This window comes from Chaetodon trifascialis, chromosome 17 (genome assembly GCF_039877785.1).
Source record: "Chaetodon trifascialis isolate fChaTrf1 chromosome 17, fChaTrf1.hap1, whole genome shotgun sequence".
In the NCBI taxonomy this organism is placed as follows: Eukaryota; Metazoa; Chordata; class Actinopteri; order Chaetodontiformes; family Chaetodontidae; genus Chaetodon; species Chaetodon trifascialis.
Window position 1 is genome coordinate 2445782 of NC_092072.1, and position 12131 is coordinate 2457912.

The following is a 12131-nucleotide window of genomic DNA, read 5'->3' on the forward strand; positions in this document are numbered from 1 at the left end:
TCAGTTTCATAACCTCTGCGATTGTCTTGCAAAACTGTGGCGCAAATTTTCCTCAAGTGCTTCCTCTGAGTAATCATCTGAAGTACCCTCAGCCACACACACACACACACACACACACACACACACACACACACACACACACACACACACACACACACACACAGCCTCTTTCCTTTTCCTCTCCTCTTCTGGTTTCACGTGTTTTACACACTTTGTCTTTCTAATCTTGCCCCCCCCCCCCGCGCTTCATTCCCCCTCTTTAATAATGTATGAAGGGGAAATGCAGGCGGACCAAGAGGCGCCATTTTTCAAGAGCAGCTCAGTGTGTTGAAAGGAAATGAATCGATAACTGAAGAGGATCATTAATGTATCAGGCAGCATGTTTGGATTGTAAATGAATCTAATCTATGACTGGAAAGAATGAACAGCACCGACGAGGGAAGATGAAAAATGGGATGATCGTCCAGTTTGTGCCTCTTTTGGGCTCCACATTCCTCTTTTCCTGCAGTTCTTTGTCATCCTTACTGTATCGCTTCTTTCCTTCCTCTCCTCACCCTTTTGCCCTCTGTCTCTGTCCTTTCTTGTCTTCCTCTTCCTCTCCCTCTTCCTCCCCTCTTTGGCCTTATCTTTTTGTTTTGCATCTTTCCTTCAATGCCTCCTCTTCTTCTCTCCTTCTCTGCTACCCTTTTTCCTCATTATTTTCCTCCTCAACCCCGACTTTACTCTCTCTTCCTTCTTCTCTTCCTGTTTCTCCCCCCCTTCTGTCCTTCATTTCCTCCTTCCTGTGCCTTCCTGCCATTGATAATTACGTCTTTCTCTACTTCCTCTCCATCTTTTGTACATTATTCTTCTCTCTCTCTTTCATTGTGTTGTTTTCTTCCTTCCTCTTTCTGCCTTTCTTTTTATTGATTTATCCTCCACTCCCACTCTTTAAACTCACCCCGTCTGGACCATCTATTCCTCCTTGTGTCCCTCCACTCTCCCTCCTGCTACATCTGTCCCTCTCCGTCTCTTTCCTACTTCCTCTTCCTTGCTTCCTTTTCTGTTAATTCCGTTTATTAACTCCCTTCCTTCCTCTCCTCTTCCTCCTCCTCCTCCAGGTGCGTCTGTTGTACTGCTCCCTGGAAGAGGCCGAGCTGATTTTCCGGGCGGCCTGGGCGGCGGGTCAGGCCGGGCCCAGTCACATGTGGTTCGCCGTGGGACCGGCCCTGTCCGGCTTGGGCCTGGAGGGGCTGCCAAAGGCCTTGTTCGCTATCCGGCCGCAGGGCTGGAGGGACGAGCCACGAAGGTATGAACACAGCGGAAGGGCTTTAGGTTGCGTGGGTTCGCTGGCTGTGGGACTGGAACAGGGCTTCTGCAGGTCAAGAGGAAATTACTTCAGACCTGTTAAGGTGTTATATGTGGTGACTTTTCACTTGGCTTTGTTGGACTGTTGGGGCTCACTGCACACTTTCACATTAATACAGAGCAGGGCCAGACCAGCACACATCCTGCAGCGTTTGCTTTCCTCAACAGAACAGGAGAGAACAGACTGTCCTTAAATTAAAGCGAGCCTTGTGCTTAACGGTGGCCACATGATAAATGTAGCATAACAACGAGCAGAGATGGATTTTAAAGTCTGCAAACGGCCTATTTAACCCCTTTTCCTCCTGGTGTTAACATTTGATCAGCATCAGGGTCTTAGAAGGAAGCATGCACGGTGGGACAAAGTGTAAATGTATGCATTGGATCGGGGGGTGGTGTGATCTGATCTCAGCCTCGTGTCAACAAACAAAGAGCTGTGGGCAGTCTCGTTCTTGGCAATAGAAAAACCGCAGAGCCCAGGCAGCAGCATCGTTTTGCTTGATCGAGGACATGCCGTGGTTGCTGACACGTCTGGTCCTTGATTCGACGTGATGGTCCAGATATCAAGATTCTGATCGCAAGTTAATGCCAGTGGTGTGCGGTCAGTGGTGTCCACGACGTGACAGTGCTTATGGACTGTGATTAAAAAGCTTTTAGCTGTTTCCCAAATTTGCTAGCATCAGTTAGCGTGTAGCGATGCCACACTCAGAAAGACGAAGCCCCTGAGGGCATGAATAGACCAAAGGTGTTTCCTGTCAACTTTCATGAAGAAGGATTGGATTTGTTCTTACATTACAGAGCCTGTGAATATTTCACACCACCACCCACTCTCATTAGCATTCATGCTATGCTCAGTGATGATTTTTTGTCCTTTTTATTTCATTGGCATTAGATCAACTTCCAAGCAGCAGTGTTTGTCTCTCTGAAACCTGCAGACACCCAGCGAACCCTTTGTTTTTCTCAAATAAGATGGCAAAATGGAATTGGAAGCTGACTTTGATGTTGAACTTTAAATGTTGCTCATTTCTAAAATTGAGCGTGTTCTGACACGGATCTCTGCAGCACAGAGGGAGGCGTGCATCACTCTCCGGCGCTGTGGAAGCTGTGCAGTTGTTATCGTTGCTGATGTTTTGGTGTTGCTGTTTCTTTTCTCTCAGTTGAATTTCCACGTATCGAGTTCTGCAGTGCTGCGCCTTGAAGCTGCTGAAAAGCCGACCTTATGATTTTAAAAATACATGAGGACCACTGAGAAAATACACTTTCTCCATTTCATCCCCGAAATGCACACGCTTTGTGCGCCTCCGTGTTTTTCCCGCAGCAGCACGCGGTGAAATTTTACGACCACCTGCTCTGCCCGTGATGTATTCTCTGCTGCAGGGAAGACCAGCGTTCACCGCAGGGATCATTAAATTTTCATCTAATCTAATCTAAATAGACTGACCAAGTGAGTCCAGGTGAAAGGTAGAATTCTTTATTGATTTTTAGTGTTAAATCCCGCTCAGTCATGACAGGGAACCGAGAGGGAGACAGGTTAGAGAGGATTTTTACGCTTTGTGAAGACTGTTGAATAATGCAGGGATGCAAAGGTTTCTGCAACAGATATCCAAACCAGCGTTTTTCATCTTTGTGCTCTAAGTTTCCCATTTTCACACAAAGCACTCATACAATTAATCAATATGCAAACCATTTATTCCTAAACTTGACTCGATGTGCTGCATTTGGAGGAATAACACGTCCGCTGAGCTCTGCGATACGACTCTGAGTGTTGCCTCATCGCTCTCTGTGCTTTATTAAACACTCGCTGTCCGTCACCATCCTGACTCCGCTGAGATGCAGCATTTCGAATGCGTCTGATTGCTGCGCTTGTGGAATTAGTGTCCACGCTGGAAGGAAAGTCAGAATGAGCGGCACACTTGTCAGTACCAGGCAGAACGTCACGGTGCATTGTGAAACACAGATGGTGACTGAGGCCGGATGCTCGGAGGGACGTGACCGACGCAGATGGATCCCGCTGAAGACGCCTGTCAGGCCGAACCTGCACCTCATCCCCCAACGAAAAGGTTTTCTCAGACCAGGACTCACAGTGCATTCACTGACCCATGCGGACAGGCAAAATTTCCATTTTTATCTTCAGCAGAAAGCAGTTACTACAAAGTTCTCGCACACCAGAAAGTCTTTCAGACAGGTGTGTCAGATCTGATCTTGTAACGCGACATTTTGATGTGCAAGACTATTTTTTGTGTGTTTTCATTGGGCTGTTTGGAGTGACACATTCACTGTACGAGCGAGTAAAAGTAAAAACGACTTGTGAGATTTCCCAACTTAATGAGTTGATGAGGGTCACCTGAATGCACCATTACGCAGTTGACTCCTGAACGATGATTATTGGAGACAAGGGGGTTCAAAAGATAAGTGCGTCCTCCAAGTGAGACTTTCAGGTGACTCTGACACAGTAAGTGCCGCCTCCACTCACTGTAAGTGTGTTCTGTCCAGGCAGCTCTCTGCTGCAGTGTTGATGACTGCTGCTGCTGCTGCTGCTGCTGCTGCTGCTGCTGCTGCTGCTGCTGCTGCTGCTGCTGCTGCTGGATCCTCCAGAGAGCCTTTGTAGACAGTAAAAATGATGCTCATGATGTGGACCAGTAGTCTCCCCCCACCGCACCGCGAGCAGCTCTTTTAAGCCACGTGTGAAATTAAACCTTGTTAGCTGACTCCACTAATCAAACATGCAAGAAAATTTTCATTTAATACCCAGATTCATTACTTCTCCACCCTGGGAAGCAGCACACTGTATGTGTCACGTGACCACAACGTTTCCGTACCAGCAGAGGCTTTCAAAGCAGCAGTGGTGGCGACGTGGCGTAACTGTGAGATCCCGGCCTGCTCTCCTGAAGACGCCAGGACTGTGGATTAATTCCCTGTGAAGAGGACAGAACTTGTGGCACCTCGGATTAGTGTGCAGAGCACATCTGAACTTTTGAACTCCCGCAGTCAGTCCTCACTCCGTGTCTCGTCCCACCAGCTTTGCCTGAAGATGTAAAGCGCTGAATTATGGAAGCAAGACTCCACTGAAATGCTCTATGGTTCGGGATCATTCGATCGGGTTTCCTGCCAGGCTGAAGCAGGCCTCCTCAGGACTGCAGTGAGAATCTGTTGTTGGTCTCAAATGTTTATTTTACATGATGAGTCTAACATGTATAATCAGATGTGAGAAGTCTTGTTTTTACGCGGCGAGTTAAAAATCAGAGCTGACTTTACAGCCGTATTAGCAAGCAGTGTGTCGAGCTTCTGTGAAAGCTTCCTCAACATCAAAGTTTGATCTATTATTAAATTGTCCTGAGACCAGCAGCGAGGCAGTCTGCTAATATTTATTTATGGGAACGGAGGATACTTGACACATAAATACATTTAGAAACTGGATGTTCGCTCTTGTAATGAAGCTGCTCTTGCTTTAGCTCACTGGCACCAGCTGCTTCGTTCGTGATTCACCATCAGTGACTCATGTATCAGCTGCTCAGCAACCGGCTAACCGCTAATGTCCAGTCTTATTAGCACAGGTGTAGAAGGTGGCCCTGCTATAGTTAGTTATCTTATTTATGGTGTCATGCACATAAAGTGAGTGGTGGAACAAAATTATTTCCATCAGAAATAATTGCCGATGGTTTTATTTAAAGCAGTTTCAGTTCACCAGTTTGACTGAATGTCAGTGTAGCAGCTTTAACGAACTCTTTGATTGGTGGTTGTGGTGGAGGTGGGCCGTTGTTGGGTCACTGGTGGAGGTGATGGAGAGGGGGAAGGGGGTTGGTGGATCCCTGACGGGGCCAGAGGGATCCTGTGGATGCTTTGGGTGATGTGAAATGGCGAGTGCCTTCAAGCTTATCTGTGCGTTCTTGGTTTGGTTCGGCGTGCCAAGAGTGTGACGCAGATTCAGCCCAAGCAGTCTACGGCCAGCGATGTTTGGATGCATCCCATCAGGCTCAAAGCGGCCTTTACAGTTCCAGAAGATATTGAAATTGTCAATTAACTGTATCCCATGGGTGAGGCACGTCGATGTAAGCCATATGTTCAGGACAAGGAGTCCGCTGAAAGATTCGACTCCTTTCCTCAAGGCTGGAACGAGGCCTGATGTGGATGCATGTTGTGACTCGTAGCCGCCCTGAAAGAGCAACTTTTCCTCTATGATTTGTCAGTCGTATTTAGATATTCAGTCTTCATTCTTCCATACTTGGCTATCAGATGTGAGGTTATCAGTATGTCTTCTGGCCCTCGGCCTCGCAGCGGTTTTGGGGCTTTTTCTTGGGTGTTGCTCAGAGTCAGTGGGTCATACTGCGATGAGAGTTTGGGCGGTGGCGTCAGCGTTGGTGCCGTACACTCCTGGATAGAGTTTAAGCCTTTGGTCTAGCGTCAGTCCTGTGCCAGTAAAAAGCATCATTAGGGAGGGCTGGTTTAGGAGCCTCAGCAGCTGATCCATTGGCGTCAGGAGACATCTGGGGCGGCGTGTCAGCCAAATCCAAATCTGTGATGGGATGCCCATTTTCAGTGCTGTGTGCTGTAGGTGCTGCAGAGTCAATGATTTGCTCATTCTCACATGTTTGATGCAGTGTTTCAGTCTTCTTTTCAAGCTGTGCTGTGGCTCCAACTCCATGCAGCTCAAACATTTTGTCATCTTATCCCGTTATGATCCCAGGTTCCAGCTTTAGACAACAAGTTTCAGTTCAGGAAAACATCATGGCTTGGTTTAAAATGCCTAAGAGACGGCAGCGAAAATGAGTTGCTATGAATATTCAACACCCTCGACTGTGTTTGTTACTGCGCTGGGTGAAGATCAGGTGTCATCGTCAGTGCCAGCTGGAACTGGAACTTTCCAGTGAAGGTGTGAAAAGTGAGGAAGCTCTTGTGTTTTGTCACGTTTCTGCACTTTTGAAAGCCGTAGTTTTCGAACTTCTCGTGCTTTGATCAAAACCTTTGTGGTTCTTGAACGTAAAGGTGACTAGAATATAACAGCATACAGCATGTGCAGTGCATAATATTTTAGAGGTTGTGAAAGGTAAATATTTACCAGTCTACCGACCACACAAGTCAGTATTGCTCTTCTCTAGCAAGACAGCAAACACATGTGTTCCCAAAATGTTGGAGAGACGAGAGGATGAAGATCTAATGCCGAGGAGTCCAGTTTTGGGATGATGAGGAGACGGTTTGGATTTTATTCTTGACTTTCCGTGAGCGGAGAGGTGCACGCACCCGCCGCCGCAGCCTTATTTGTAGGAACTGGGTAATTGTACAGTGTTTCATTCAGTGGAGATGGAATTGCTTTTCATTTTGTTGAAGTCACACATAATTCAAACTGCCAAGATAGGAGTTCTTTAAAAATTGGCTCAGTTCACATTTGAGGTATGGAGTCCGTTCATTCTGTTTTAGCCGTCTTGCATTTTCATTGTCACTGGCTTTGCACTTATTCCATCAGGGACCACTCTTCCCCCCCGACTGGCTCTCTCTCCTGTGTTTCCTGGACCTCAGCAGTGTCAGAAGAGACCTTTGAAAATGTCCCCGTCTCTGTCTCACATTGTTCTCTCCTTAATCCTGCAGGCGCATTGCCAAAGGCGTCTCTGTGCTCACCCATGGGGCGATGGCTCTGCGGAGGGACCAGGGGGCCACCAGCCGCTCGCAGTACGCCGGCAACTGCCAGAGCGACGGCAACCAGACCCACAGAGTGCCAGACAGAATCAGGTGAGAGGGAGGGGACGGGAGATGACGGAGGGTGACTTTGAATTTCGATGGCATCCGCACCGGCTTGTGACACACTGAGAGCGAGCGAGCGAGCGAGCGAGCAAACAGCAGAGCAGCATGGAAAAGTAAATAGTGGCAGGCAGCTTTAATGAAGCCTCCACGTCCAGAGCAAATCCAGAGAGCTGAGTCATTCCGGCCTGAAAATAGCTGGTTTGTTTCAGCAGACGTGTTTAAACCAGAGTACCTGGAGTTTTCAGGCCCAGGAGCTACTTTGCACCGAGCTAAAAGGTTCCTCCGGCCTCCGGTCTGAAGTGAAATTAGACCCTGGTCTCTGTGGCGGAGGTCCTCCAAAGGGTCCGAGTCCCAGAGGAAAATCCCTGTGGTACCTTTTATAGATGAAACTCCACACTGTGGTTTCCTGGTGGTGGATGGGTTTCTGAGTAACTCTTTGTTTGCTAATGCTGCAGATTTAAAGGGTTAAGTACTGTACATCGCTATCATGAGGTCAAACAAATGTATTTCTCACTTTGGATCGACATATTGGACATATTTCATACAAAAGACAGTTAGAGCTCATTGATCTGCAGCTCAGCACAGTTCAGGGTCGCCTTCATCGCTGCCAGAACAGACCAAAAACATGGTGCATTCAGGTCCTGGAGGAAAGGCCGCTGAATTCATGCAGCTGTCTGTGTTTTCTTTGTGGAAACGTCACTTCTCTGTTCGAATATGTTGATTTTCATTATGCACAAGAGCAAATCTCAATAGTTTAGTCAAATGTTGTAATATAAACTGTAAAATTCAGGTGATGCTGCCTTTGAAGGATGATGTCACGCTTAAAGGTGTGTCCTTCAGAGGACTGAAAGGCAGCCAGTCTGCAGACATTTTCATATCCGTGTCACTGTCAGAAACCAGGTACAGTGTCTCCAAAACATCCCAGCTTTATATTTACATTTTGCACAATTTGCCATTTGTACCCAGAGGGGCCTAAAGGAGGCGCAGGGACAATGAGCAGAGGAGCAGGATAGCAGGAGTCCAGATCTTAACGGCATGCTTGATTGACTGCTGCTGCTCTTTGGCAAAATCCCCTCTGGGAACTGTTTGGAGGAGTCAGGTTTCTCTCTCTTTTCAGCTGTCAGGGTTACAGGAGCTGTCTGGTAAACCGCTGCAAGGCCGGCTCTGGAGAGCTGTGTTCAGATTCACTAATGCAGTCGTGCTGAATAACACTCACAAATGAGCTGTCTGCGGGAGAGATGCGGCATGTATGCACAAAAGCCGGTTTGTACATTGTGTTCCTTCACTTCAACGCGCAGGAAAAGCCTCAGTGTCAGGAGACGGGAGTGAATGAGAAGCCCTGATCTCGACAGATGATGTCAAAATACCCTTGAGCAAGGCACCGAGTCCCTCACTGCCTCACTGGATCAGCTAACAGAGGACTGCAGCGAACCCAATATGAAGAAGCGTGCTGCTGGAAGGAGGAAAAGAAGCTCCCGGACACACAGGTGTGAAAACAATTTGCATTTTAAAGGAGAGCTCAGAGCCAATTTCAGCTGGAACTGAAGCTGAAATCAGTAACTTTCTGTTTGTTCGTGTGCAGCAGCGAAGACCCACCCAAAAGCCAGAGTATGGAGAACATCTGCAGCCACAGCAAAAGCAGCGTTTTTTATCTTTCACCGGATTCACAAACGTGAGCGCTGAAGTGTTTCTGTGTGACGGCTCAGCTTTAGACGTAGGAGCTGCACTTCTGTCCTTTGTTTCACCTCCAGAGTCACGAATGCTTCACTCAAGGTGAACATTTTTCAGCCCTCATCACACGTCTTTGCCTCCGTTTGAGCCACCAACCACTTGTGTCTTCATATTCAGTCATGCTCCCCTTTAAAGTTGGATTCTTGTGGAGTCTGAGCACGTTTAGACGATGCAGCTTTTTATTTTGATTCATTTCTTTGTTCTCTTTAGTCTGTGAGGACATGGTCCATGTTTCTGGGCTTCCGGTGCAGCCAGTGGATCGTGATATCAATGCTTCATCTTCAGTGCAGCGGTTATTGTTTATTGTCCGATTAGCAACTTGAGGATTGGCCCACATTTGAGCTAATCTATATAAACCGATATCTTCATATTAACACAGATAAATTAAGAAATAAAGCAAATAAAAAGCAGCCAATCCGCTCTGCCTCACAGACTGTTTACCTGCATGCAACCACAGCTTGCTTAAATGCGATTGGACAGTACAAATGGACCACAAATCTAGAAGCTAGAACATACCTGACACCTTACCATTGCCTCTAGCTGGGTCATGCATGCAGATATCAGAAGCTGCAAAGCTGCAGCAGCAGAACCGCTGACTGTACTGAACTGAACAAAGGTGAATTTTATTTCTCATTTCTCTTCTCGAGTGTTTTGAAAACTGGGTGTTTGCACCTGTTTCCTCTAATTGCATGTGTGGTGAAAGACAGTGTGTGCGATGCAGCAGAGTTCCTCCTGAAATAGATGCAGATGAGGCAGGTTGAGGGAGAGCAGGCGCGACAAAAAGCTAAATTACAACAGGTGACAGCAGAAAATAACAGATCGGTGCAGATATGACAGATTGATGACAGTGTCAGAGAAATCTTCCCCGCACAGACAACAAGTTCGACTGCAGATGGATGATTACTGCAGGTTGACTGCCTGCGCTTTTTAACGAAGTGAGGAGGTTCATTTTCAACCCGGCAAAACATTTCATACCCCTCAGAATGTGGCTTTGGGATGCTCTCAATCAGCAGCGGGGCTGTCTGTCACGCTGACAGGCGCCGGGGCTCGTGGGAGCCTCATCGAGTGGCGGTGATAGTCGCTGCCACGGCGCCATGAATGACACCTGTAACACGTGAAGGGCTTTCGCTCTCCAGGGAGAAGCACACCTTCGCAAAGATGGCTCCCCTTTGACTGCTGCTGACAGAATTAAAGCCAAACCTGTTGGTGTTTTTGACGGCCGTGCTCGCATGGAAACATCCACTGAATGTTTACGTGTCGTCACTTTAAAACTGGATGAATCTGGATAAATTCAATTCAGTTCATTTGTGGTTCATTTTGGCCACGTATTCATTTAAATTTCATATATCTGACACAGACAAAGGGAACGTTTATTCCGTCTTTATTATTGCAAACTTGAGCACAGAATGATTTCTGCATGTCAGCTGAAACATGATGAGAATCACGATCGTGGTTATGGACGTTTCTCCAGGAGACGCCGGGCTGGACTGCAGCTCAGAGGTGGATGATGCTGCAGGAGTGATCGGAGACGCTTTCCTTAATATTCTGGCACATTTTGTGCTGTGACTCTGGATTGTGGTTGGAGTCCATTGTAACTGTCCTGAATTGAAGCTCACTGCAGCTGCCGTCCCCCAAATAGAGGAATGATGTAAACTTCTGAGAACCATTGAGCCTCCACGTGTGAGCACGTGTGTGACACTTTCAGTGGTGTTTTCCTTTTAACTGATGTTGACAAAGAGCGTCGTTTCTAATCCTGGTTTCAGTCCTGTTGCTCAGCTCGTGAAAAGCTGGTTATTATGTGATAACTCCCCACATGAGTGATGTTAGGACCTGTTCTGAACCTCCTGCTCAACACGGCTCCCATGCGGCTTTCTTTCTTTCTAAAGGTCTGAGTGCAGGTAGTGTTTCAGTGGTTGTGCCTTTCAAATCCATGACAGCTTCTTTCACACTGAAGTAAAATGATGCAGATTAATGGAGCTGCTCACTTGCCGCCAGTGGCCCTCTGTTTGACTGAACAGTAGCAAACGAGTGGGAGGCAGAGCGAACGCACGCTCAGCAAATCTCCCCTGAATAATTAATAATTAAAAGACAGCAAAGCGGAGTTGATATTATTAATTATCTCATGGATTTATGGACTTTATGTTTCTGAAATATTGAGATTGGATTATGAGACGACGCTCTTCTGGTGGATCATCTTTCTTACAACAGGAGACGTTTGGAAAACAGCATGTCAGATGAGACAATACACGTTTAAGAGCTGCTTTGCTTCCTAACGATCTCCATCAGTCAGTCTTTCTGCTCTCTGTGCGCCCTGACATCCGAGACACGTGTCACAACATGAAACAGCATCGGAGCTGCATGACCGCATTCACCGAAAAGCCCAAAATCCAGTGAACAGCCAGCTGCTCACGTACACAGACGCTGGCAGCACAGATTTCAGGATGCACAGACAGAGGAAGAGGAGGGGACGGGTGTGAGGACAGAGGAGACAGGAAATGTGCGAGATGGAGGTTTGGCAGGCAGAGCTGGAGGAGAGTCGAGAGGGTGGAGAGAAAGAGCAAATGGGAGATGGAGATGACAGGAGAGAGGGCCAGAGATAACGACGATGATGATGATGACGATGGCGGTGATTTGGCTGTCGGCTCGGAAATCATTTTGCAGCTTCTGGCCATCAGATTACAAACAACAGCAGCAGAGTCAGCCAGTGCGGCAAAATCAATTAACGCATGCGGCACGACAGAACGCGGTGCGGCTCACGGCGACGGCGCTCCAAAAGTTCACGGCGACGCACGGAAGAAACGAAGAAGAAGAAGAATTTTCCAGGTGTCTGTTAATGTTTAGCTGTGAGATGAAGAGCGTCAGCAGTGTTAAAAATCTGTGTTTCCGCACAGCTTGAATCCACTTGGCTCCAGTGGATTTCAGTGGTGGCACATTTTCACGGAGGAAAAAAAGTGTCAAATACCATTAGAAACGTCCCGAAGCGCTCGTGCTGGAAAATGTGCTTCCTCAGAGTCTGTGTGTGTTCTCAGTATGTTCTTCGCTTCGGCTGATAGGAGGGTGATGGCACAACACAGATGTTGTGCGTTTGGCCGTATTTTGATGCAACTCTGAGCTGCACTGAGCGTTCAGACGAACAGCCAGAGGAAGATTATCCCTCCAAAGTGGTTTGTGAAGTTTCTGTTCACACAGAGCAAAGATGTCACACTCAGAGGTCCCTTCAAACCAAAGTGCTCCACGACAAATGTACCAAAGCCATTTGTTAATTTTAGGCCACAGCTCCACGGGCCTGACAGCCTGACTGCTGCGGCTAATGCTAATGC

At 47.4% G+C, this 12131-nt stretch overlaps 1 protein-coding gene across 1 annotated transcript in view; it reads left to right on the forward strand.

Moving 5' to 3' along the window:
• Nucleotides 1–12131, forward strand: part of grin2da (glutamate receptor, ionotropic, N-methyl D-aspartate 2D, a) — a 169196-nt gene that overhangs the window by 80902 nt on the left and 76163 nt on the right. The window contains exons 5-6 of the mRNA XM_070984035.1: nucleotides 1101–1288; nucleotides 6928–7068. Coding sequence (XP_070840136.1) covers nucleotides 1101–1288; nucleotides 6928–7068 — 329 coding nt within the window. The remainder of the gene's footprint in view (nucleotides 1–1100; nucleotides 1289–6927; nucleotides 7069–12131) is intronic.